This window comes from Bufo bufo, chromosome 3 (assembly GCF_905171765.1).
Source record: "Bufo bufo chromosome 3, aBufBuf1.1, whole genome shotgun sequence".
Taxonomy (NCBI): Eukaryota; Metazoa; Chordata; class Amphibia; order Anura; family Bufonidae; genus Bufo; species Bufo bufo.
In genome coordinates, this window is record NC_053391.1 from 614,720,240 (window position 1) to 614,747,075 (window position 26,836).

The window sequence follows — 26,836 nt, forward strand, 5'->3', positions numbered from 1 at the left end:
CAGGTCTTATTTTTTTGACGGACAGGAAACACCTATCACTGATGCGGCTGCAAAACGGTGCATTTTCCGATTTTTCCACGGACTCATTGAAAGTCAATGGGTCTGAAAAAAAACGGGAAACAGCACAACGGCCACGGATGCACACAACGGTCGTGTGCATGAGGCTTTTCTGTGTGTGTGGTTTATGATCAAAAACTTGTCAGACACACCTTCCTAACTTGGAGTTTTCCAATCATTGTCAGTTAGGCGTGTACATATGATAATGACTGTGATGTCACTATATCACCCAGAATGCATTTCGGCTGTTGGTGCAATGTTACCTATTCATATTTAGGTGGTACTATTGCATAAGCTATTAGCATCATACTAGTAAGGGTTGAATGTCCAGGTCTGATTTAGTCTTACATTCCATACACATAACATAAGGAATCCTAAATCAGAGCTAAGGGATTATATTTGACACATATACCCATTAAAACACAGAAGTTTGGGTACCATTTGAGATGTTTTCCCAAGCTACCAAATTTATGGTACCGATAATACAATAGAGCTTGTTGTACTCTCACAGACGTGTCTCTCCTTGGTTACTCCAATGGTTGATTGATTGTTAGTTAAAATAACACTATCTTACTAACAAAGTTTACACTTGAAATTCTTCTCACCATGCTTTAGGAGTGTATGTGTTCCTAGTGAGAAATATCTAACATAATAGATGCATTGACGTCCTTGCTAATATTCAACATAGTACTATATATATATATGTCCTATTGATTAGCTTATACCAAAACCTAATGTTCATTATACATATACATCACAGATTTTCTGCTTCATCAATAGACATTAAACCATAGGGATAATTAGTACCCGATGCTTCTATAGAATATCCTTATCTCAGTCATATTTCTATAAGGAGACAAGAATGACTCTTCTCAGACTGGCACATCTAATAGAGAAGAAACCTTATGAATAGTGTCCTTTCCATGAACCTCTTTAGGCCTACTTTAAAAATACATACATAATGGTGAATATATCACAATATGGCGCTATTTATTTATATATATATATATATATATATATATATATATATATATATATATTTATATTATTATATCAAATCCACTTTAATTATGATATTTAGATGTAAATGTTATACACCTATGAAAAAGCACAACAGGAGAAGGCAATCTGATGATTAGCAAACTGTCTAAGAAAAAAAATAAAAATACAAGACCAGTGTGCTCTGACTTATTAATTCTGTTATGTAAATCTAGAATGGTGCGAAAGTTACATAGACGTGGAGCTGGATGTTTTCTCTGCCAAGTCAAAGCAGGAAACTTTATTGATGCGGTTAAAAATCTTCATATAGGATAGTTTCGTCAACACGTTTCAGACCATATGACAATTTTGGTCCTTCCTCATGACATTGACTTATCAGCGGACAGCTGCAACCAAATCATTACATTATTTGCATTTTCTGCACATTGTATGATAAGAAACCTCATCTGTCTGTATCTAAAGTGTAGCATGGATCTTAGAGCATAAAGAAAGTGTGAATTACAGTAATATGTCACTTGGCAGGTACTAAACTTTCTTGTATGTAGTGAAAACTGCCCTCAAAACTGCTCAGACTCTGGGCGAGAATCTCTCTATACAGAATGGTAAAAATAAAAAGAATTGTAATTCCAAAACTGATATTGTGCTGTGGGACGTCCAGAGTATATTGTATGCTTGAGTCTTGTGAGAGGTTTCATCACCTTTCTAATGTTATTATGAAACTGCTGCTGTTCTATTGTGTTTACAAGGTAATTTGCAACCTATAAAAAGGGACCATATTAAGTTGCCGACATGTCAAGGCTGTATTACATACAGTGATCATGCAGGCGATTGTCAGGAGAGAAGCGTTCCTTCCCAGCAATCGCCTGCTCGTTTGTGGAGGAGACCACAGCTACTACATGCAGCGATCTCCTCCACAGTATGGGGAGAATTGATCGCTAATGCCCTCGCTCTTCCCCATACTGACTAGTTGTTTTCCGGCAGCAGGCCATGATAAGACAGTACGATCTGCCGCCGGCAATAGTGTTTTTTAAACCTGTTGAAAGATACCAGCGTTCATCAGGTAATCGTCGGCAGTATCATACTGCCAGATCATCGCTAACGAGCGTTCATATGAACGCTTGTAATCAATGATCTAGCAGCCAATCTGGTAGTCTAATACACCCTTTACTCTCTGTAACTTAGAATTGTATCGCATCGTGCTCTTAACTACATACAATTAATTTGTATTTTCTGATCTCTGTACATGTTGATTTTAAGATATTTTGTTACTGAATACTTAGTGTAAATAAAAAGTATTTGCAAATGTTTTAGAGTGGAATTTCTTTTTACCTTTTTTCATTTATTTCTGGCCATGTATGAAGTACAAAAGGATAGGATCAGATCTTTAAGAGGCATTCTGTTTTGATCCATCACAATAGCGGATCCATTATGCTTGGCCATAGCCTCCTATTATGATGGATCAAAACGTAATGCCTCTTAAAGGCTTCCATTTTGCATTCAGTCATAGAGTTCCGTTATTACAGAATCCATAACGGAATTCCTCCACTGCCCGAACGTCGAACCTAAGGAGCCATTGTCTGGTAAAAATATTAAGTTGCAAATATTTTATTATTACAAATATGAACATCTCTGAAGGGGTTACAGGTCAGGTCAATTAGATAATTTCTTTGCAAAACATCCATACAACAAGGCGTAAAGCCATATTACATGTAGAGGGTAAAGATGATTGACAAGCAGCTTCTTTGTCCTGGCTGAAGCAGTTACCTGCTGTCTGTTATTGGAAGCACAGGTAATCGGAGGTAGTGATCTGTACTGTATGTAAACGGGAGTAAAATCAGTGCATGTTTCGAGAGGAGACTAGTATTACCGTAAACCTCTGTTGTTTATATTATATATAGTTTCTATTAGAGAACGTTCATCCGATTATAGTACATTACAAATTGTTACCAGCACATGAGCTATAATTTTCAGGAAGCGGTGGCAAACTTTTGAGACATTTCCTCCAAGACTTGGAGAAGCTTCTCTTCATCTCCAGTGGACGAGTGTGTACTTGCCAAGGGGAGATGCGTAGAAACAGGTTTCCGATCTAGAAGGAAAAGTAAAATTATATTAGCAACAATCGCTCAGACACGGGCTTGCTGGTTTGTGTAGTTGTGGCTGTCTATCATAGGTTTAGCAATAATGTCCTGTGACTGAAAACACGACAAATGCTGCAGATTTGCCATCATGTGGGAGACCCCAGAGTTAAAGGTGGATGGGATTTTAAGGAAAAAAAAAAAGTGTAAAAAAAAAAAAGTGTAGAAAAAAAAAAGATAAATAGTAGTTTGCTTTGAGCTGCTGTGCGGATTTAAAATCTGCAGCATGTCAGTGGCAGATCTCCCCCGCCTGCAGATTTCACTCTTTGCAATGTAGAGGGTGAAACCCACAGCCATTTTTATGGGGAAAAAAATAAATAAAATAAATTTAAAAAAAGTTATACATACTTTTTGCTGCATTTTGTATATTATTTTTTTCATGAAACGGCAAGAAATTTTCAGCTAACTTTTTCAGTCACATGTTGACATACCCTTGGGGACTTTTATACATTGCCCAGTTAAAGGTAAACTGTCCCCAAGAAAATGCTGTGTCATCTGCCATCCACATGTTATAAAACAGGAGGAGCTGAGCAGATTGATATATAGTTTTTTGAGAAAAGATCCAGGAAAACTGTATTTTATACATTTATATTCCTGCTCATTTTGGGCTGTGAAGTCCAGGAGGCTGTGCTATCACTGATGTCAAGGATGTGGTCCTATGAGTGATTGACAGCATTCCCTCCATGACTGTGTATACAGAAATAGCTGTCAATCACTGATAGGACCGCCTCCTTGACTTCAGAGATAGCTGTCAATTAGAGATTAGCGAATTTCACATTTTGAAATTCATTTGCGATTCGTTTACTGGTAAAAGCAGAATTAAGTTATGGATTTCGTTACCATGGATCATAACGCAATTCTATGAAAGAATGCATAACAGAATGTCTTTAGAGGCATTCCGTCAAAATAGAAGTCTATGGGCTGCATAACGGATCCGTCCTGTATCCGTTATGCAGGGGAGGACTCCAGCATAACGGAAACGGGCCGCATCAGTTATTCAGCCCATAGACTTCTATTATGACGGAATGAATAAAGGAACGCCTCTAAAGACATTCCGTTATGCATTCCATCATAGAATCCATAACGCAATTCTGCTTTTACCAGCAAACGAAGTTCCTAAGCGGAAATTCGCTCATCTCTACTGTCAATCACTGATAGATTAATTTCTACTCATTCTAGGCTGTGAAGTCAAGAAGACAATCCTATCTGCTCAGCTTCTCCTGCTCTGTAACATGCTGCCTGCAGGTTGCATTGCATGTTCAGGGTGACAGGTTCCTCTTTGTGCTGCACCACATTGTAAAGTGTAAGCCTAACACTAGGTTAGTGGATACATGTTTGCCCGGATAGAAACACAAAACATTATATTCAGCAGAAAACAGCTCTTTTCTGCTGAATATAAATATCTGAACATTTCCATTTGGTTCAGTGCCCACCATACAGCCATAATTGTCCATGCACCTTGGAAGAAGAGGCCACTTGCGTGCCTTGTTGCCGCAGGAGAGATGGCCAGCCACACCACGGTGTCTGCTCCTTGTTCTTCTGTGCGTAATCTGTTCTTCATTTTCTCATGAAAGTCTGGCATTGATGACCTCACAGCTAATGGAGAAAGATATGAAGAAACATTCTCGATTACACAGCATCGATACAAAGGATATATTTAGACACTACCGATTTTCTCCTTTTTTTGGGGGGGGGGGGGGGGGGGAGGGGGTAAAATATAAATTTTAGTAAGAATATTTAAAACAAAGAAACCGCCAATAACTGTTACACAGAGAGGCTCTGCTCTCTCTGCAATGGCCGTGCCCTCTGCACTTTGACAGGGCCAGGCTGTGATTACATTTATACTGCTTGACCCTGTCAATTAAAGTGCACATCCGCCCCCGTTGCTCCTAGAGGCTAATTCGCATAAATTAAAACATAATTTTTCTCAGCAATGCGGGCACATATGAAGATGGGACCAACACAGATGCCTTCAGCTGCCAAGCGCACATGTAACAGGTCAGCCAGTGTCATAGGTACAAATCTGATGATAGATGCCCCTGAAGAAATCTCATGCACATGTGGCATATACAAAAAGTATAAAACGGTGTAAAACTGACCTGTAGTGTTGATTGGAAAACTGCTGATATATAAATTTATGCTGCAGTTCTCCTCAGCACATTTTACCTCTTGCAATGGAGAGGGTGAAGTCTGCTGGCTTTTCCGCACCCAAAATAATACACACGAAGTACTGTACATGTGGTTTTTGTTGCACAATTTACACTGGACGTACCCTTAGTCTACAGGAAATTCTAGATACACAGGGGGGACATTTATTATAAGGCTGGTTTTAATCTATCCCCTGCTGGCAGAGATGTGCCACAATTATTATGAGGGGCATCTGTGAAGTTCAGTGCACCGAAACGAAAATCTACGCCAGTAAGGGAGCTGGTCAAGCATTCTAGTTCAACCGATGCCAATTTCCTGGCGTAGATTATAATAAACGTTCCGGGCCATCTATTGCTCTAAAACTCCACACAGTTACATTTTGTTTGAGGAATTTTGTTGGAGTTTCTCCATAAGGATTGAAACATACTATATGTTACAGATGTAACCAGATATAAACCAAAACTATAGAAATTCATTCATTAATACAAGCATAAAAAAAACCTTCGCCCTGCTCTATATAAATTAAACATAGGACACAGAACTTTATAACACACAAGATTCCTCTTTACAATAAATAATTCTGGGCATAAAGGATTTGCAAAATGTATACCTGGTGTGTCCGCCCAGCCTGGATGCATGACAGAAAAGTGGACCTTTGGGTGTTGTGTGGCCCACTGGTCGGTCAGGATGACTTGCTGTCTCTAAAGAAAAGTATAAATACGTCATATAAGATATGATTTTGCCATGTGCATTTCCTCATGGGTGAGAACGGATAGTTCCGAATCGATTAGAAATGCTGCAAGACGTCCTGAAATATCCACACATTTTTTTCCTAAAAATCCTGAACATTTTCAGTCTGGCCATACAATACGGAAATGCTGCCGATTCTTTGCAGCAAAATTGCGGGTGGGAAATCCACAGCATTTACAGTACCAGAAAATCGGTTGAGATTTCAGAAATGTTATCCACATGCTGAGGGAAGAAACCTGCAAAGTAAATCGATCTGCGTTGCAGGTTTCAGCATGCACCACGTCAATTTATTCTGCGGGTTTCACCCACCCACGCTTTTCATCTTTCAGACTTTTGTGGCTGCGTTTTTTTCTGCTGCAGAAATCCACATGTGGCCGCACTCTTATGAATCACATTGTTAAAGGGGATGTCCCATGCCTTCTGTTCACTTCAAGTGAATAGGACAGGGCCCCCCCCCCCCTTTTTCCCCTCTAAAACGGTCCAGTACTAGTGATACCTGCCTCTAAAACCGCCCAGAACAGCACTATACACCGCCCACTTGAGCTGGTGACGTCACCGGGCTCCCTGCTATGCAGAAGTCTCCGCCTAGGATATTGATGTGAAGCCTGGTACGTCACTGGCTCCAGTGGGCTGTGTATAGTGCTGTTCTGGGTGGTTTTAGAGCCAGGTATCGCTAGTACTGGGCCGTTTTAGAGGTGGGTATCACTAGTACAGACCTTGCCCTGTGCGATGCAGCGCAAGGGGAGCACCGGAGCAAGAAAATGCTCCGATGCTCCACTCTTACATTGTAAAGGAGTGAAGGGGGGCTTATATCTGGGTTCAGCCCTCAACCCGGACAACCTCTTTAAATAAAATGAGTGCAACTTAAAGTTGACGACTTAGAGCAAAACTGAAGCAAAATTATGGTGCAAAGTAAGACAACCAATAAGTGGTGTAAAGTTAGACAAAGGTGTCCGACTTCTAGAAAAATACACCATACTTAGAGTATGAACCACGGTGATAAATCTGGGGCATGTTTAGGCCTTATTCACAAATCAGTGTTTTGGTCAGTGATTTCCATCAGTGATTGTGAGCCCAAACCAGGGGTGAAGGCTACACAGAGATAAGGTATAAGGGAAAGATCTGCTCTTCTTCTGCGTTTAGGCTCTCAATTAGAGATGAGTGAATTTCCGCTTATGAAATTCGTTTCCGATTACCATGGACCATAACGCATTTCTATGACGGAATGCCTTTAGAGGCATTCAGTTATTTATTCCGTCATAATAGAAGTCTACGGGCTTCAAAACGGATCCGTCCCGTTTCCGTTATGCAGGGAAGTCCTCTCCTGCATAACGGAACCGGGACGGATCCGTTTTGCAGCCCATAGACTTCTATTATGACAGGGTGAATAACGGAATGCCTCTAAAGGCATTCCGTCATAGAAATGCGTTATGGATTCTGTTACGACGGACCATAACGCAATTCTGCTTCTACTAGTAAACAAATCGCAAACGAATTTCGAAATATGAAAATTTGCTCATCTCTACTCTTAATCACTGGTGGAAATCACTGACCGAACACTGGGTGAGATTTATCAAACTGGTGTAACATTGTAACCACACACTTTAGAGTCATCACTCCAGGTCATCCACAAAAAAAAAAAAAAAAAAAAAAATTATTCTTTAAAATCATAAAATATTAATACACATTTTCTGACCTTGTTTTGTGCATAGGCCATTGTTCCATCAAATGTGGCCTTCTCAAACTGCAGATCTGAGACGTCCAGCTTCTGAACCAGCATACCGCCTGATGAGACCGTTACCTGTAACAACGTAGTGACAATCATCGCTCACCAGGCTTCCATGCTCAGGGCCATAATCATGCAGCACTAGCATTCACTGCACACCGATTTACAATTAAGGTAGTACAGCTCAGTCATGACGTAGCCGAGTACTGAGTCATCGTGTGGGCCGCAGAAGACCACACGGTTTAGTCGGTCTGCAATGTTAATGGCCACGTGGTATTGAAGGTGCTGCATGGCCTTTAGAAACGCAGACCAACTAAACAGCGCAGTCTTCATTAGTCAACGAGCCAGCTGCAGTCCATATGTCTGTAGGATACTCAACCGCAGCGCGGCTGTTCCACAGCCACGACACGATTGTACGGGGTGGTCGTAGCCTAAAGGTATGTTTACACACAAGATTTTGTCCACGATAAATTCTGCCATGTGTTCCCCGGCAGAAACAGTTTTTGCTGTGGGGTTTCATTTTGTATGGTGCAGACCTGCTCTTGGTTTAGCTCCATCTGCAGCTTCGCGAGGGGGCTGCGCAGTAACCTCCCTAGGAATGGGCCTGTATACAGTCTGGAAGACCAACCAGCATGACCTGCAGCGAGGCCTCCCATTGAAAACAATGGGAGTCGGTCAGTTTCAGAGCAGATTCGGCCTGCTTTTCAGCACCAAACCTGCACCCAAAATACTCCTTCTGAACATACCCTAACTGTTCTGGGAGATTTTAGAAACAAGTATATTATTCAAGATCCACACAATCCCTCTGTAATAAAACACCACCATTTAACTGAATCAATAATAGTTTGATTACTGCTGCCAAATATGTGCAGTGAGAAAACTGAGAAACGGTAGAACAAATCATCTTATAATAGAAAAAAAGAATAACCAATGCAGTCAGTACTGTAGCTTCCTCTCCACCCCAATTACCCTCTTCCAAAGCATGGGATACAGGCACCTCGAAGCTTTAAGTAAGAGAAGATGTAATAAAACAGGGATGTCCAACCTGCTGCCCTCCAGCTGTTGCAAAACTACAACTCATTTTGCAACAGCTGGAGGGCTGCAGGTTGGACTTTCCTGTAATAAGAAGGTAATGGAAGGAACTCTCCAGAAAAAGAAGAGTAGGTGGAAGGGGCAGGACATTATTTAGGGTCAAAGAATATCAAAGAAGTCACTGCCCTTCAGGCCTTGCATAATAAATTGTTCAAGCATGCTCTGTCATCTGTCTCCATCAGTCCCACAAGCTTTGCACCCAGGACCCCTCATTCTAGTGATTCTTTAGTTATGTGAAATATTCTTACTGGGACATCCTCTTTATATACAAGCACAGGGACTTACTACTCTGGCATCATCTTCATTCTCCAGGACTGGAAGCAGAGCTTTTGTTAGAACATATGTACCTGTAGTGAATGAAGAAAGAAAAAAAAAAAAAAAAACTGTATAAAAGTCACATAGAGGTTAACAGCCCTAAAGAGCACCCGTCAGCAGGATCACCCCTATTAAACCAGGTATACTGACCGAGTTGATCCTGTAAAGTGTGAAGATGTAGTTTCGGATCATTTGAGCTCCATTTTGTTGTCTGTTCATTTAAGGCCTCAAGCACACGACCGTTGTTTGGGTCCGCATTCGAGCCGCCGTTTTGGCGGCTTGGATGCGGACCCATTCACTTCAATGGGGCCGTAAAAGATGCGGACAGCACTCCGTGTGCTGTCCGCATCCGTTGCTCCGTTCCGCGGCCCCTGCTAAAAAAAATATAACATGTCCTATTTGCGGACAGGAATAGGCATTATATTGAAAGCCGCCCGTTCTGCAAATTGCGCAAGGCACACGGGCGGCTTCCGTTTTTTGCGGATCCGCGATTTGCGGACTGCAAAAAACGGCACGGACATGTGCATAAGGCCTACATTTTATGACCTGTGAATGCATGTGCAAGGGAAGTAGGGCTGAAACAATTACTCGATGGAATCGAGTAACTACACACAAAAATTAGTTTGTCATGTGACCACGGAACATGAGTGAAGCGCTTGCCATTACTCACGGTCTGTGGTCACCTGCCGGCCCACACCGCGCTGCACTGTCCTCCTGACACATCATCAGGACATAGTGCACGCTTACGTGCACTATGTGTGACAGCGCCTCTACAGGAGAGGTAAGTATTTTATTTCACTGGCGCTGGGGACATGGCTAGAAGGAGGAGATGGTGGCACTGAGGGGGCAGCTGATGGCACTGGGGGCGGAGCCTGATGGCACTGGAGGGCTGATGAGTTTTTATAAAGAAAAACGCTCTTTTAATTAGTTTTTTGTTATTAGGGTCTCAATTAATCCTTGGATTAAATCGATAGAATACTCGATTACAAAAATAGTCAATAGCTGCAGCCCTACAAGGATGTAAAGGCAGGTTACGCCGCACAATGTTACAGTTGATTGTCAGGAAGGAAGCGTTCCTCCCCGAAAGTCAGCGGCTCGTTCACTGAAGGAGACTGTTGCATTTAAATGCAGTTGCTCGTCCTCATACAGCTGCATTGTTTCTGGGCAGCAGACCACTGTTTAGACACCACGATCTGCTGCCCAGAAACAATGATCCAAGGTCTGGGGTGATAGCAGATGAACAACACGTACACAGTGACAATTATGGAGCGCATGCGCTGGATATGTTCCCCTAAGGAATGGAGCTTTTTGTTTAATCTGTATAGAACTGTAACCCTTCAGGAAAGAAGTCAGAAGCTCATCCACGACTGGACTGACTGCTTTCATTGAAAGGGCTTCCCAGCCACGTTAACTCAATCGGTGATGTATGTACCTTCATTCTGCATGTAGTGAGGACTCCATGTGAAGTGCTGATATAATTATGTGCTTTATCCTTTGTACATAAATATGTGCAATAGAAGGACATTATATCGCTATATGTATACACCACTTATCATATTTAATGAACCCATTGTAGACCTTCCTTTGAAGTGTAGCTGTAGTTCAGTTAAGTTAAGAGTCTTTTTCTAAAGGGTAACTGTCATATTATTTTTTTATGTAATTGGATTGGTCTAAGTTTACCTTAGTTCCCTAGTTATTACTTTAGTATAGGTATTGGATTGCCTAATAATTGCAGCATGTTCTTTCCTCCCCCAGGCATTTCAGTGGTGCAGCTAAAACAGCGTTGCTAGGTGTCCTCCGTCTCCTATATACAGAAGATGGAGGACGTAGTAGTGGGCAGTCCCGAATGCTGCATGCGCGCTCCCGTTGGGCCAGGATAGTGCCGATATTCGCAATAAAAATTTGCGATCAACTACTCAGGAGGAAGAGGGCGTGTTTAAGTCTGGAGAAAGCCGATTGGTTGGGGTGAGGCTGCGTGTTCCCGAGATGAGCCGAATGAATTCTGGGTAGTTTGGGAGGGAGGTCTTAGCCTCAGGGTAAGGGCATCGGCGGCCATCTTGAGAAGATAGTCTTGTGAAGAGCGGCTGCTATGTACGGAAACTTATTAAACAAGTGGTATGTGAACACAATAATTAGTGATTATGGATTATCACCAAAGCAGCAACAACATATATGAAAATTTAATTTTGAGTGAAAATATGACAGTTATCCTTTAAAGAGTATCTGAGCCTGAAGTCTCTCTATATATCAGCAAAACATCTGGCTGCTTATAATACCTGTCTTGTGAAAATCACTTAGTTTTCCTCAGGAACGTGCAGTTATGCTTTACACAAATGAGGACTTCAGTGTAAGGCCTCGTGCACACGACCGTTGTGTGCATCCCTGTCCGTTGTTCCGTTTTCCGTGATTTTCTGCGGACCCATTGACTTTCAATGGGTCCGTTGAAAACTCGGAAAATGCACCGTTGTTCATCCGCGTCCGTGATCCATGTTTCCTGTCAGTCAAAAAAATATGACCTGTCCTATTTTTTTGACGGACAACGGTTCACGAACCATTCAAGTCAATGGGTTCGCAGAAAGATCACGAAAAACGGAACAACGGACACGGATGCACACAACGGTCGTGTGCATGAGGCCTTACACTGAAGCCCTCATTTGTGTGGTCAATGGGGGACTGTATTTACATTTAGTCTGAGACTACTTATTGCCTGCTCTTGACATGTGCATATTTTGTTTTTTGTATTTTTAAAATTTAACTTTTATTATTTGCTTATTTAATAAATTGTGAACATTTTTGTCTAATCTACTATATTAAAACTATCTACAGTGGACCCTTTGTGTGCTAGTACATGCAAAATTTGGCTCCCAAATTTTTCAGTTCAGGAGCCAATGGCTACTAGGTATTTTTTTTTAGTCTGGAGCACGGAGTACACCCTGAAATTTGTGATGTAGGTTTACTTTGCCTTTTTAACCCACAAATGTATTCTTTAGAGAAAAAAAGAATTCTATAATTAAATATGTAACAAGTAGAACTAACTGGATTTTAAGATAACCACCAAATGAATAGACTCCGCAGACGAGAAGCCCCAAGAGAGCGGCCGGGTGCATTATTCAATTAACACTCTTTGCCTTCCTGTTCACTAGATTGCTCAAAATGTCGCTGTGTGGCACGAAGCCAGTAATGGACTAAACCACAGCATTCTATTACTCATCTTGTGACTGAGTAACCCCTCACAGAGCGATATTACTTCTTGTGGTCAAAGTGCATGTGTATAATGGAGCCCTGGTCATGGTGGAGCCAGGACGAATCCTGCACAGATTTCCTTTCAGCTACCGTACATTATTATTATTTATTATTAAAGCGCCATTCATTCCATAGCGCTGTACATACATAATACAGACAATTGCACTAATCATAAACAAGACTAGTTACAGACTGGTACAGAAGGAGAGAGGGCCCTGCCCGTGAGGGCTTACAATCTACATGACAAAAGGCAGCGTATAATTGGAGGGAAAGAGAGATGTACAATACTGTACTGTAGACGATAAATATATAAATCGCTGGGGTCCCTGACTTTTGGGACAACCATGAAAATGGAGGGTGTCCAAGACACCCCTGTGAATGGATCGGTGGTGCGCATACATGACCACTGCTCCATTCACTTCTGAGGGACCCCCAGAGATGGCGAAGCCCTCTACTCTGCAGTCTCATTGATTCACACAAATTGGGGACCCGGACTCCTAATGGGGAAGCAGTTTTACGGTGTACCCCTTCTTTAAAGCAGGACTGAGTGAAATAAAGCCTCGGCCACAACTTTGGGAATTAGGCAGCAGTGTGTACAGGAGTATACTAGCCGTTTAGAACAGTGGTGGGCAAATGGCGGCCCACTGGTGCTCACCGTTCACCCCCATGGCTCATCCATTTCTGCAAGGCATACAGGCACTGCTCTATGCAAGTCGTACACTACTCTGTATGACAGCCAGCAGTACTCACGTAGGGAGGTGGAGCGTGTATACAGATGTGTAACATTGGAGATTTCTTCCCTCTGTGGTAGAATGGATGTTATATCTCCTGCCTTCACATCGATGACCAGGTTACTAGTAAGATGCCTTCTGCACGGACAGTCTCTATATAAGGCCTCATGCACACAACTGTTTTTTTTTTTTGTTTTTTTTGCAGATCGGATGTGGACCCACTAATTTTAAATCGGGCTGCAAAAAAGGCAGACAGCACAAAAAAGATAAAACATGTCCTATTCTTGTGGACAAGGATAGGCAATATGACAATGGGGCCCACTAAAAAAAATTGCAGGATGCACGCAGTCAGCATGAGCATTTTGCAAACCACAAAACACATAGTTGTGTGCAGGAGGCCTAAGGCCGCTTTCACACAAGAGAGTTCAACACATTGAGCTTGCAGCGTATGTCTGCGGCAGCTCCTGTCCTGACCTCCCAGCACTGCCAGGGTCGCATACCATTATATTGATTTATGATGTATGTAACCGTTAGAGGTCTGGAATGTATTGGATAACACTGACAAAATGCTGTCAGTGTTATACAATATGTTCTAGAACGTTAAGGCTTACATAGCATCATAACTCAATATAATGCTATGCGACCCCCCGCCAGCGCTGGGAGGTCAGGACAGGAGCTGCCGCAGACACACGCTGCGAGTTCAATGCATTGAAATCGCTCTTGTGAAAGCGACCTAAGGGTCAGAAAGAGAAAATGTACTGTATACAAGGAGCCAGCAGCTGCTTTCTTTACACATCTGCTCTGAAACCAGTTTCTCCCGATGCCAGGCTACAATTTATCTGTAGTACTGTAGGGGATACAAATATAAAAAGGATCTTAAACTATGAAAAAAATAATATATATTTTATTTTACCCAAGACATTAGTGGCAAAGTTCTTCTCTATTCCATCTCCTGTTAGTTCCCGACTGTTCACCATGCAGCCAGCATTATTAACCTAGAAATACAGGACAATATAACATTTGGGCCCCACTTACAACCCCATATGTAGGAGTCATGTTCTAGTTGTAGGAAGAATGAGAAAAAAAAATAAGGAAATAAAAGTCTAGACTATGGAGTAATTACCAATACGTGCAGTCGGTTTTCGGTCTTAAACTTCTCAGCAAACTCCCAGATTTCCTTCGGGTTAGACATGTCCAGCAGGTGCACCGATATGTTCTGTAAAAATGGGGGGGGAAAAGAAGCAGAAAGCGTACAGCTGTGATTTACATGAGACCTAAATGCACCAAATATAAGAGAGCAAAGCAAAATCCGAGGCTCCAGCTCTGCTGACGGCTGTGCGTGTGGACCCCTCTCCCTGCAAAGGGATTTCCACCATGGAAAGACTGTATGAAATGTTTGCAAAGAGTTGTGCTGTGCCGCCACTGATCTGATACTGATGAACTATCTTGAGCATAGACTATCAATATCTAAGTCATGGAAAACCCCTTTAAAGAGGACTTGTGCCTTCCCCATGTAATGACAATTCTGGATCATCTTCCCTTATATTTGTACGGTGTCCCATTCCTCTATTATTCATGCTAAAAGTTTATGAATACAGATCAGGTGGAGGGGAGTCCAATCAGTACAGACAGTGGCAGATTGTGCAGTGACACCCCCCCCCCCCCCCCCCCCCCCAACTGGCAGCGTCTAGCAGGAATAATAGAGGAATGGCAGAGCTTCCAGATATAAGAATATATCATCCACAGTTACTACTTTGGGAATGTATGCATTTAATAAAGCAGACCTGTCAGGAGAGGGGACAGGCTCTCTTTAAAAGAACGGTCACTAAAATTTTCATCCAAACACAGCAGTGTTGTAAATACCCTTTGTACTACATCTGTGACACGGTACAGTGCATATTATGTATACAGTACTTACCTGATTCCCACTACTTGCAATAATCTCTTTTTGTGCTTCTTCTGCTCGCTCTTTATTTCTGCATATCAGATGAATAGTGCCGCCTACAAAAATGCAGACATAAGAACGTATGGTGTTATATGAAAAAGCAGCATAGCGCCGCATCCGCTAAAGAGGCACAAGATGACATGTTCAGGGTTCCAGTAGTCTGCCAGACACTGTCCCCGCTAAGACTGTGTTCACACCAGCTCTTATTTCCACTGCGCTGCTCCAATAAAATGGTTTTCTGGGATTTTGAGACGGATGACCTATCCTGTAGATACCAAGCACAGCGCCAGAGGTCGCACTACATTTTTTCCCAGAAGAGTAAAAATACTCCTCTTACCATTTTTGAGGAGTATTTTTACTCGAGGAGGAGTACGAAATTTGCAGTAATTCAGATACATGATACGTAGGCCTACACTTGCTCACATGTGCGTTGGAGGCTGCGTTTGGAGCCCCTGTTGCAGATTCTGTCAAAAAGGCCAAAAAAAAAAAAAAAAAAAGTCTTATATGCAGGACTTTATCTGGTAAAAAGACCCATGAATGGAAACTGAATAGACTCCATCATGGTTAGCGGAGGCTGTTCAGCTTCTTCCCTGTCAGCTAGGCTGGGTTCACATCACGTTTTCTTCATACATTTAATGTACACACACAAAAAAAAAAAAAATTTATTATATATATATATATATATATATATATATATATATATATATATATATATATATATAAGTATTACACTCACCGGTAATCCGGTTTCCTGGAAGTCTCCATGACAGCACAAACTGAGATTGCCTTCCTCTGATAGGACAGGAAAAAGCACACAGAGAGGTTAAAACCCCACCCCCACCCCTCATCGCCAGTGTATTATAACAGGACTAGGACAAGGGGTAGAACATAAAGCTAGCCAAATAGTCTATTGACAGAGAAAAAAACAAGGGCGGGACAAAGTTGTGCTGTCATGGAGACTTCCAGGAAACCGGATTACCGGTGAGTGTAATACTCATTTCCCCAGTCGTCTCCATGACAGCACAAACTGAGAACTAACAAAGTAACTTAGGGGGGGGACTACAGCACCTAGGACTTTACGTCCAAAGGCTAAGTCCTCGTCAGCAAACACATCCACCCTATAATGCTTGGTGAAGGTGTTGGCCCTCTTCCAGGTAGCTGCCCTGCAGATCTGTTCTAACGAAGCAGAGGCTCTCTCAGCCCAAGAAGTGGAGACCGATCTAACCGAGTGGGCTCTAAGGGATGTAGGAGCCTCCTTGCCAGAAGCTCTATAGGCCTCAGAAATGGTGCATCTAATCCAGCGGGATATAGAGCTCTTAGCTGCCTTCTTACCCTTATTTGGAGCTGCAAATTGGATAAATAAATTTTTATCGATACGCCATTCCTCCGTGGCGTGCAAATAATGAAGAACTGAACGCCTAACGTCTAAATTGTGGAATCTAGATTCCTGCTCGTCTTTAGGGTTAGGAAAAAAAGACGGGATAACTATATCTTGCGACCTATGAAAGGAGGAGACCACCTTAGGGAGAAAACAGGGGTCTAATTTGAAAATGAGCTTGTCGTCTAGCACCTTGAGGAAGGGTTCCTGTATGGACAGGGCCTGGAGCTCGCAAACCCTCCTTGCGGAGGATATGGCCACTAGGAAGATGGTTTTCAGAGTGAGCCACTTAATAGATAGGGAGAGCAGAGGCTCAAACGGAACATCTGACAGCCCTAAAAGGACAGTGTTGAGGTTCCATGGTGCGACCATATTCCTGACTCTGGGTTTTAGTCGATCTGCCGCTTTCAGGAATCTTGCTACCCAGGGGACCTCATAGAGGCTGGTATTATAGAGGGCCCCCAAGGCAGACACCTGAACTCGCAATGTGTTAGGAGCAAGACCCAAATCCAGCCCATCCTGGAGGAATTCCAGGATAAGCGGGATATTAGGGGTGGACTGGTTGAACCTGACTCCTCCCCAGGAGGCGAACTTCCTCCAAACCTTGAGGTACGCTTTGGAGGTGTTAGACTTCCTACTGAGTAAGAGGGTCTTAACTACTCTCTCAGAGAGCCCTAGCCCTAGCAAGAGGGATTGCTCAGAATCCAAGCGGACAGCTTGAGGAGGTTGGTATTGGGGTGCGGTATGGGACCCTGGGTTAGAAGACCCTCCTCCGGCCGGAAACGAATGGGATCTTCCGGGCTGAGGGACCTGAGGAGCCCGAACCAGCTTCTCCTGGGCCAGAATGGGACCACCAGAATCAGTCTGCACCTTTCGGACTGAAACTTTTGGAGCACTCTTGGGATTACTGGTATCGGGGGAAAAGCGTAGACAAGGCCAGTCGTCCAGCTCTGGGTAAAAGCGTCTATTGCCACATGGGTCTCTCCGATTGAGGGAGAAGAAATTCTGAACCTTGCGATTCTTTGCTGATGCGAACAGGTCTAGGATGGGATTCCCCCAACGGTCCCGAATTTGTTGGAAAGCGATCTGGGACAAAGACCACTCGCCTGGATCCAGACTTTGCCGACTGAGGTAATCCGCCTGGAGATTCAGGGATCCCTTTAGATGTACTGCCGCAAGGGATTGTAGATTCTTTTCTGCCCAAAGGAAGATTCGGTCTGAGAGCCTCTGGAGATGACCGTGTCTTGTTCCTCCTTGGTGCTGGATAAAAGCCACCGCTGTAGAATTGTCCGAATGGACCAGAACGTGGCGATTTTTGGCCTGTATTTGGATGGACCTGAGGCCTTCCCACACCGCACGGAGCTCTCTGTAGTTGGAGGACATCTCTCTCTGGTCCTCGGACCAAATCCCCTGGAAAGTCTCCGAAGCCGTGAGGGCCCCCCAGCCCCAAGAGCTGGCGTCCGTCGTGAGGGAAAACACACTTTCCTGCCTCCATGGAACTCCCGATTCCAGGTTCTTTGCCTTGAGCCACCAGCCCAGTGAAGCCTTTACCTCCCGGGACACTGACAGCCCCTGGTCCAGGGATGATCGATACCCGTTCCATTGCTTTAGAACCAGCTTCTGTAAAGGCCTCGTATGGAATTGGGCCCAGGCTACCGCGGGGATGCAGGAGGTGAGATGGCCCAGCATTTCCATGCCCTGCCTTATTGAGCAACGGGACTGTTTGGTGAAGTGGAGGACCCTTGACCTCAGCTTCTGTACCTTTAGCGGAGGGAGAAAAGATTTTTGAAGAACTGAATCCAAGAGAATACCCAGGAATACCTTCCGATGGTCTGGGAACATGTCGGACTTCTCCCGGTTGATCAACCAGCCCAAGTTCTGGAGGCGCGAGAGAACCACCTGGATGTGTCTGTGAAGGAGATCTGAGGATTCTACTACTATTAGCAGGTCATCTAGGTAAGGGACGATTATTATCCCCTCCTTGCTTAGGGAGGCTACGACCTCCGCCATCACTTTGGTGAATATGCGGGGTGCCGATGATATGCCGAACGGGAGGCACTTGAACTGAAAGTGGCAAAGTGTCCCGCCTTGCTCCACCGCGAACCTCAGATATCTTCTGGAACGGACCTGTATTGGGATGTGGAAGTATGCGTCGGAGAGGTCTATTGTAGCCATCATAGACCCTCTCTTGATGAGCTTCACCGCTGACTTGACTGTCTCCATCCTGAACTTGTGGTAGGTGATGTGTTTGTTCAGGGGTTTTAAATTTATGATGGTCCGAAAATTGCCATTCGATTTCCGGACCAGGAATAAGGGGGGAATAGTGACCCTTCCCCAAATCTCTGGCGGGTACCTTTTCTACTGCCCCCAGGCGTAATAAGTTTCTTACGCCCTCGGATAAGGGAGACTCGAGGCCCCTGGTGAGCTTGGTCAGGACGAACCTCTGCGGAGGAAGGGAATCCAGTTCTATAGTGTAGCCATGTTCTACGATGCCTAATATATATGGATCTGTGATGGTTTGCTCCCAAACCCCTAGAAAGGAGCTGAGCCTTCCTCCGACCGGGATGATGTCATTGTTTTGATGAAGAGGGAGAGGGATCTCCCCTGTTGGGATTAAGGAAAAAACCTTTTCCTCTCCCGCCTCTCGTAAATCCGCGACCCTCGCGGCTCCTCCTATCGGCCCTGGGATCCTGCTGGGGCCTCCGAAAAAACTGTCTCCTGGACTTGGATTTGTCCTCTGGAAAGCCCTTCTTACGGTCCGTGGCATTCTCAAGGATTTTGTCCAGGTCGGACCCGAACACGTACTGACCGTGAAAGGGTAGGGATATCAGCCTGTTTTTCGATACGGAGTCGCCCGACCAGGCTTTAAGCCATAGTACCCGTCTGGTGGTATTGGACAGAACCGCCGTGCGGGCAGAAAGCCTAACCGATTCTGCAGCGGCATCGGCAAGGAAAAAAGTAGCCTTCTTCAGAAGAGGAATACTATCCAGGATCTCCTCCCGAGGGGCCTTATTCGCTAAATGGTGCTCTAGTTGTTCAAGCCACACCGCGAGTGTACGAGCCACACATGTCGCTGCTACCCCCGGTTTTAGGAGAGCTGCTGTAGCTTCCCAGGTTCTCTTGAGCAGACTCTCGGCTTTCCTATCTAGGGGGTCCTTGAGCTGCGCTGCGTCCTCAAACGGAAGGACCGTTCGTTTCGCTACCTTAGCGACGGGAGCATCCACCCTGGGAATGGTCTCCCAGTCGGCACAGTCCGCTTCGTCGAAGGGGTATCGCCTTTTGAGGCCCCGTGGGATAAAGGAACCCTTCTCTGGCTTCTCCCATTCTGCCCGTATCATCTTCTGGATATTGTCCGGGACCGGGAACACTGATTTGTGCCTCTCCCCTAAACCCCCGAAAATCTCCTCCTGGACTGACTTGGACCTCTTAGGGACCTCCATCTTAATAGTAGCCCTGATGGTTCGGATCAATTCTTCTATATCCTCTGGGTTAAAGAGGAATCTCCTGTACTCACTACTTTCCTCCAATTCCTGAGATCTAGCCGAAGTCCCCGCATCTGACAAAACAGAGTCGGCCGAGTCCAGATCACTCCCGGAGTAGTCCAGGCCTCTGGAGGAGGGTGGTCTGTGGCCCTGACAGGGCTGGGGTATAGGGGAGGCAGGGGGGTCCCTAGCGGCCAACGCTGATTGGACCTCCGTTCTGACCAGAGTCTTGATCTCCTCCATAAAACTAGAGGACTCTGCCTTCACCACGGTAGAGGTGCAGTCCTTACACAGTAACTTGGACCCTGAGGAAGGAAGGCGCTTAGAACAGACGCCGCACTTCCTGGGTTTGGATTTAACAGAGGAGGTAGACTCCTTTTCTCCACCGCCCAGAGTGGTAGGGGGCTCAGGACCCGAGCCAGTGGTGGTAGGGGCGCTCATCGTCTCAGCTCCCGTCCACTTACGATGCTGTCAGCAGGTAGGGTGAATCGTAGAGGCCTCAGAGCGGTCCGAATCGGTGTCCCTTTTTGAATTTGGCGCCGGCCGCGGCCTCCGTGACGTCACGACGCTGGCCACGCCTCCCGGCGTCCGACGTCATCACCTGGCGACTGGAGGGAAGCGCGTCATAGCGTCGCTCCAGCCGCCCTACCGCACTGCTTCAAGCCCGCCTGGGCCGCCGCAGAGGGAATTTCGCCGGGGTCACCATGAATGAGGGTGACCCGGGCATAGACCGCACCTGGAGGAGGGAAGAGCCGGACCCCGGAACCGACCTCCGGTCTAACGGATGACCCCCTGCCGTAGCAGGGCGAGAAGAAAAAAGGTAAAAACCGAAGAAAAAAAGGACTAGGGAACCCAGAAGAGCTCCCAGCACCTCTCTGGCATTCCTTCCTTGTCAGGACAGGAAAAAACACTGGCGATGAGGGGTGGGGGTGGGGTTTTAACCTCTCTGTGTGCTTTTTCCTGTCCTATCAGAGGAAGGCAATCTCAGTTTGTGCTGTCATGGAGACGACTGGTATTACAAGATGCCATAATGTGGCATCCATCACCATAATACTATTGTGTAAAAAAAAAAAATTTTTTTATATATTAGCCTATATGTTGTTGTTTTTTTGCCATCCTGCAGAGTTCTGCAAAGAAAGTATACTTTTTTTTTTGTGTGTGTTTTTACAATGGATCTTCATGGTGCTGGATGCCACAGTATGGCGTCTGTTGTGTGTTGAACGCATGACAAAAACCCACTTCCCCTATTTTCATTGTTCTGCTCAATTAGATGAGCAGAACAACAGAAATAAATAGTGCTGGTGTGAACGGGGCCTAAGAGGTGGGTATGCAGGGGAACCATTACTGGTCTAACAGGTGGGTATCAGGCAATTATAGCGTGATAAAGTCCTGTCCAATATAGTGGATTTTCCCTGTACTTTATCATTTGGCTATAATATGCTGCTGTGCATTCACTGCGCCACATACATGCGTGTGATGTATGTATGTGTGTGACGTATGTGGCGCAGCGTGTGACGTATGTGGCGCAGCGTGTGACGTATGTATGCGTGTGACGTATGTGGCGCAGCGTGTGACGTATGTATGCGTGTGACGTATGTGGCGCAGCGTGTGACGTATGTATGCGTGTGACGTATGTGGCGCAGCGTGTGACGTATGTATGCGTGTGACGTATGTGGCGCAGCGTGTGACGTATTTGGCGCAGCGTGTGACGTATTTGGCGCAGCGTGTGACGTATTTGGCGCAGCGTGTGACGTATTTGGCGCAGCGTGTGACGTATTTGGCGCAGCGTGTGACGTATTTGGCGCAGCGTGTGACGTATGTGGCGCAGCGTGTGACGTATGTGGCGCAGCGTGTGACGTATGTGGCGCAGCGTGTGACGTATGTGGCGCAGCGTGTGACGTATGTATGTGTGTGACGTATGTATGTGTGTGACGTATGTGGCGCAGCGTGTGACGTATGTATGTGTGTGACGTATGTGGCGCAGCGTGTGATGTATGTATGTGTGTGACGTATGTGGCGCAGCGTGTGATGTATGTATGTGTGTGACGTATGTGGCGCAGCGTGTGATGTATGTATGTGTGTGACGTATGTGGCGCTGTGCTCGGTAAGCACAGAGAAGGCCGCGGTGCTCACAGGAACACTGTGCCTTCTCACACAGCTGATCGGCGGGGGTCCTGGGTGTCGGGCCCCCACCAATCAGATACTGATGACTTATCCAGAGGATAGGTCATCAGTAATAAAATCCTGGAAAGCCCCTTTAAAGCTGCAGAACAATGAAAATGACGGAAATGTATGGCAGCTGACAGACCCCCTCATTGACTATAATGGGATCCGCCAAGTTTCCGTTAGAAAACAGGGCATTTTAGCAGCCAATATAGCACAGCGTGCTTTGCTGTATCATCCTGTAATTTTTACGTAATCTGCAGCGGAGGCTTTGTTAGGTGAATGAAGCCTAACTTCCTTCATTACCATTTGGCGGATTTTTTAAATATGAAGCACCGGTTAGCAGTAGGTACACCTTTGCTGCCATTTCTTTTCTTCAAATGTATCTAAAATAAAAAAAGAAGCAACTGCAAAAATACTTCCTTCTCGTTCACATTTCCGTTTTTCACGGACAGCACATGTACCCACTGATTTTAATGTGTCAGTGAAAAATAAATCATGCACTACTTTGGCCCATTATCCGTGTTTGGGCCATTTTTCACTGATCCCTAATGGAATATTCTCTGGAAATTAAAGTGTTCATGGAGTACGGATGACACACAGAGGGTAAACAAAAAAAAAAAAAAACACAGCCGCTTCACACACATCTTCATGGATGAAACACGGACTGATTTTTTTCACGTACTTGAACCAGACACAGAAATGTAAAGAAGGCCCCAATGCATCTCCACGGCCACGGACTATGAACAACCCATGTCTGGTCTGCATCCGTCCCCTGCTTCTTCCTTACATGCAGATGGTGGGTTACGTAACACATATCTTAGGCTACTTTCACACTAGCGTTCAGAGCGGGTCCGTCTGATGTCTGCTCAGACGGATCCGCTCCTATAATGCATACGTTTGTATCCGTTCAGAACGGATCCGTCTGCATTATAACTTAGAAAAATTTCTAAGTGTGAAAGTAGCCTGAACGGATCCGTCCAGACTTTACATTGAAAGTCAATGGGGGACGAATCCGTTTGAAGATTGAGCCATATGGTGTCATCTTCAAGCGGATCCGTCCCCATTGACTTACATTGTAAGTCTGGACGAATCCGCTTACCTCCGCACGGCCAGGCGGACACCCGAACGCTGCAAGCAGCGTTCAGGTGTCCGCTCACTGAGCGGAGCGGAGGCTGAACGCTGGCAGGCGGATGCATTCTCAGCGGATCCGCGTCCACTGAGAATGCATTAGGGCTGGACGGATGTGTTCGGGGCCGCTTGTGAGACCCTTCAAACGGAACTCACGAGCGGACACCCGAACGCAGGTGTGAAAGTAGCCGCGACTGTATTCTTACCCTTTTTCGCAATTGCCAGAGCAGCGGCTTTGCCGATCCCACTATTGGCTCCTGTGATCATGTAAGACCTTCCAGTAACATCAACTTGCAAATCTTCTGCAGCAAAGTGCTTGGCGGCCGCTTCATATCCACCTCTACAAGACACGAGATAACCCCCATCATTGTCACCTGCTCAGTTACATCCTTATCATCTTACGGGTTCATGAACACAAATGTATTTTTTTTCTGCATCCGTTCTGGGTTTTTTGTGGCCCGTATGCGGAAGCATTCACTTCAATGGGGTTGCAAAAAAATAAAAAATAAAAAATTACTATTCAGCACAAAAAAACAGAACAGGTCCTAGACTGTTCTATTAGGGGCCAGACAGTCCATTCCGCAAAATACAGAATTCACACGGCCGGTGTCCGTGTTTTGCATGTGCATGAGCACTACTTATGTGATTTTTTTTTTTTTTTACACAAATCATGTTTTTTTTTTATGTGTGAAAAGTAGTAAAATACATAAATTTCCTTAACGTGGCTCATGCACACGAACATGTGCGGCCCGAGCCTATATTGCGGCCCGCAAACAGCGGGTCCACAATAAACGGGCACCGGCTGTGTGCACTCCGTACCACAGATGCGGACCCATTCACTTGAATGGGTCCTCAATCCGTAAGATGTGGAGTGGAGGCACAGATCGGGAGCACTACAGAGTGCTACCATGGGATTTTGGTCCACATCCGCAAACAGCGGGCACACGGCCGGTGCCCGTGCCACACATGTTCTTGTACATGAGCCCTTTGTTAGAGGTTTTCCGGATCTTTAAAATTAAAGGGGTTGTGCCAAGTTATAGCTGAAGTGTCAGCCAGCCCCTACCTGACACAGACATGGCACGGAAGAGATGCACCGAATTTATTAAGGGGCATCTGCTGTTATTAGGGGCACTGCAGCGCTCAGGAGATCAAGACTGGCATATGGCAGCAGCAGTCTCGATAAATGCCCCTCACTGTATATTATGTATGTAGGGATGTGCCACCAAGATGTCCCGGAGAAGGAAGGGTCGGCCACGCTGGAGTTCAACATGCCCAATCCTTTGTTCCAGTAGAAGACGCTGACAGTGGCTTATTCTCCTCGCTCCATTAAGGACACATGCGTGCACCTTACGAATAGGCCAGTCCTGAAGAACCTCTTTAAAGGGGGAATTACTATACTTCCTGCCACCTTTTTGGGCTCAGTCTACACTTGGATTCTTTCATCAATATATCTGGACAGATCTGGAAGTAGATTACATGGCTGATGAGTGCACGCCTGGCTGAGGGTCTGTCCTACCAGCTGGCAGCGGTGCCCAGTCTTTCTAGTAACGTTTCCTGGCTAGCGCCCACCGCCTGACGGCATTACACTGCAGTACACCGTGCCGGTAATAGTCCTAGCGGTTACACAAACCTGTCCTGAGGAATGTGCAGTCCCTCCACCACAGCAAGGGACGACTTTCCAGGGTTTCCATCATAATCGCAGCAAGAATTACAGGAACTATGACAGAGTTTGTAATGGAGCCGCCAGCGCAGCACATACACTATAGCGGGGTATGCACGTTGAAACCATGATGCTGTTTTTTTGCCACCGTTTTCGCAAATCGCACCAAAAATTTGGCTGTTTTGCGGAAAACCACAGCAGCAACTTGTGTTGTGTAGAGTACAGAGCAGACATGTATCACCCATGTAATATACAGCTGCAGAGTACGGAGCAGACAGCAGCCATGATATCACCCATGTAATATACAGCTGCAGAGTACGGAGCAGACAGCAGCCATGATATCACCCATGTAATATACAGCTGCAGAGTGTGAAGCAGACAGCAGCCATGATATCACCCATGTAATATACAGCTGCAGAGTACGGAGCAGACAGCAGCCATGTATCACCCATGTAATATACAGCTGCAGAGTACGGAGCAGACAGCAGCCATGTATCACCCATGTAATATACAGCTGCAGAGTACGGAGCAGACAGCAGCCATGTATCACCCATGTAATATACAGCTGCAGAGTACGGAGCAGACAGCAGCCATGTATCACCCATGTAATATACAGCTGCAGAGTACGAAGCAGACAGCAGCCATGGTATCACCCATGTAATATACAGCTGCAGAGTACGAAGCAGACAGCAGCCATGGTATCACCCATGTAATATACAGCTGCAGAGTGTGGAGCAGACAGCAGCCATGGTATCACCCATGTAATATACAGCTGCAGAGTACGGAGCAGACAGCAGCCATGATATCACCCATGTAATATACAGCTGCAGAGTACGGAGCAGACAGCAGCCATGTACCAACTATGTAATATACAGCTGCAGAGTGTGGAGCAGACAGCAGCCATGGTATCACCCATGTAATATACAGCTGCAGAGTGTGGAGCAGACAGCAGCCATGGTATCACCCATGTAATATACAGCTGCAGAGTGTGGAGCAGACAGCAGCCATTATCACCCATGTAATATACAGCTGCAGAGTGTGGAGCAGACAGCAGCCATGGTATCACCCATGTAATATACAGCTGCAGAGTGTGGAGCAGACAGCAGACATGTATCACCCATGTAATATACAGCTGCAGAGTGTGGAGCAGACAGCAGCCATTATCACCCATGTAATATACAGCTGCAGAGTGTGGAGCAGACAGCAGCCATGGTATCACCCATGTAATATACAGCTGCAGAGTGTGGAGCAGACAGCAGCCATGGTATCACCCATGTAATATACAGCTGCAGAGTGTGGAGCAGACAGCAGCCATGGTATCACCCATGTAATATACAGCTGCAGAGTGTGGAGCAGACAGCAGCCATTATCACCCATGTAATATACAGCTGCAGAGTGTGGAGCAGACAGCAGCCATGGTATCACCCATGTAATATACAGCTGCAGAGTGTGGAGCAGACAGCAGCCATTATCACCCATGTAATATACAGCTGCAGAGTGTGGAGCAGACAGCAGCCATTATCACCCATGTAATATACAGCTGCAGAGTGTGGAGCAGACAGCAGCCATGGTATCACCCATGTAATATACAGCTGCAGAGTGTGGAGCAGACAGCAGACATGTATCACCCATGTAATATACAGCTGCAGAGTGTGGAGCAGACAGCAGCCATTATCACCCATGTAATATACAGCTGCAGAGTACGGAGCAGACAGCAGCCATGTATCACCCATGTAATATACAGCTGCAGAGTAGATAAGTCATATAGAATCCACACTTACTTGGTGTATTCCCGCAGCCCCTTCAGGAACCACACGGTGTTTCTGTAGAGAGACATGTTGTCTGCGGCTCCGCCCTCTCCTCACACACTTCTCTATTACG

General features: G+C 45.4%; 1 protein-coding gene across 2 annotated transcripts; it reads right to left on the reverse strand.

The window, feature by feature from the left end:
- Positions 1–2,672: 2,672 nt before the first annotated feature.
- Positions 2,673–26,836, reverse strand: DHRS12 (dehydrogenase/reductase 12). Of its 2 annotated transcripts, XM_040426049.1 has the most exons (10): positions 26,737–26,836; positions 23,502–23,635; positions 15,115–15,197; positions 14,320–14,412; positions 14,110–14,191; positions 9,193–9,254; positions 7,786–7,890; positions 5,950–6,040; positions 4,650–4,787; positions 2,673–3,142 (listed from the first exon to the last, which is right to left on the reverse strand). In XM_040426049.1, the coding sequence occupies exons 1-10, from the start codon at positions 26,790–26,792 to the stop codon at positions 3,024–3,026; spliced, it is 963 nt and encodes a 320-aa protein (XP_040281983.1). In that variant the 5' UTR covers positions 26,793–26,836; the 3' UTR covers positions 2,673–3,023. The 2 variants fall into 2 exon arrangements, with proteins under 2 accessions (XP_040281983.1, XP_040281984.1); XM_040426050.1 differs by lacking the exons at positions 2,673–3,142; positions 4,650–4,787; positions 5,950–6,040 and adding an exon at positions 7,605–7,716.

Coding starts and splice junctions, on each gene's coding strand:
- DHRS12 (XM_040426049.1), bottom strand. CDS start 26,792: ATGTCTCTCTACAGAAACACCGTGTGGTTCCTGAAGGGGCTGCGGGAA. Junction 7,891..9,192: donor ATGAAGATGATGCCAGAGTA/GTAAGTCCCTGT, acceptor ACGTTGTTACAG/GTAACGGTCTCATCAGGCGG. Junction 4,788..5,949: donor AGGCTGGGCGGACACACCAG/GTATACATTTTG, acceptor TTTCTCCATTAG/CTGTGAGGTCATCAATGCCA.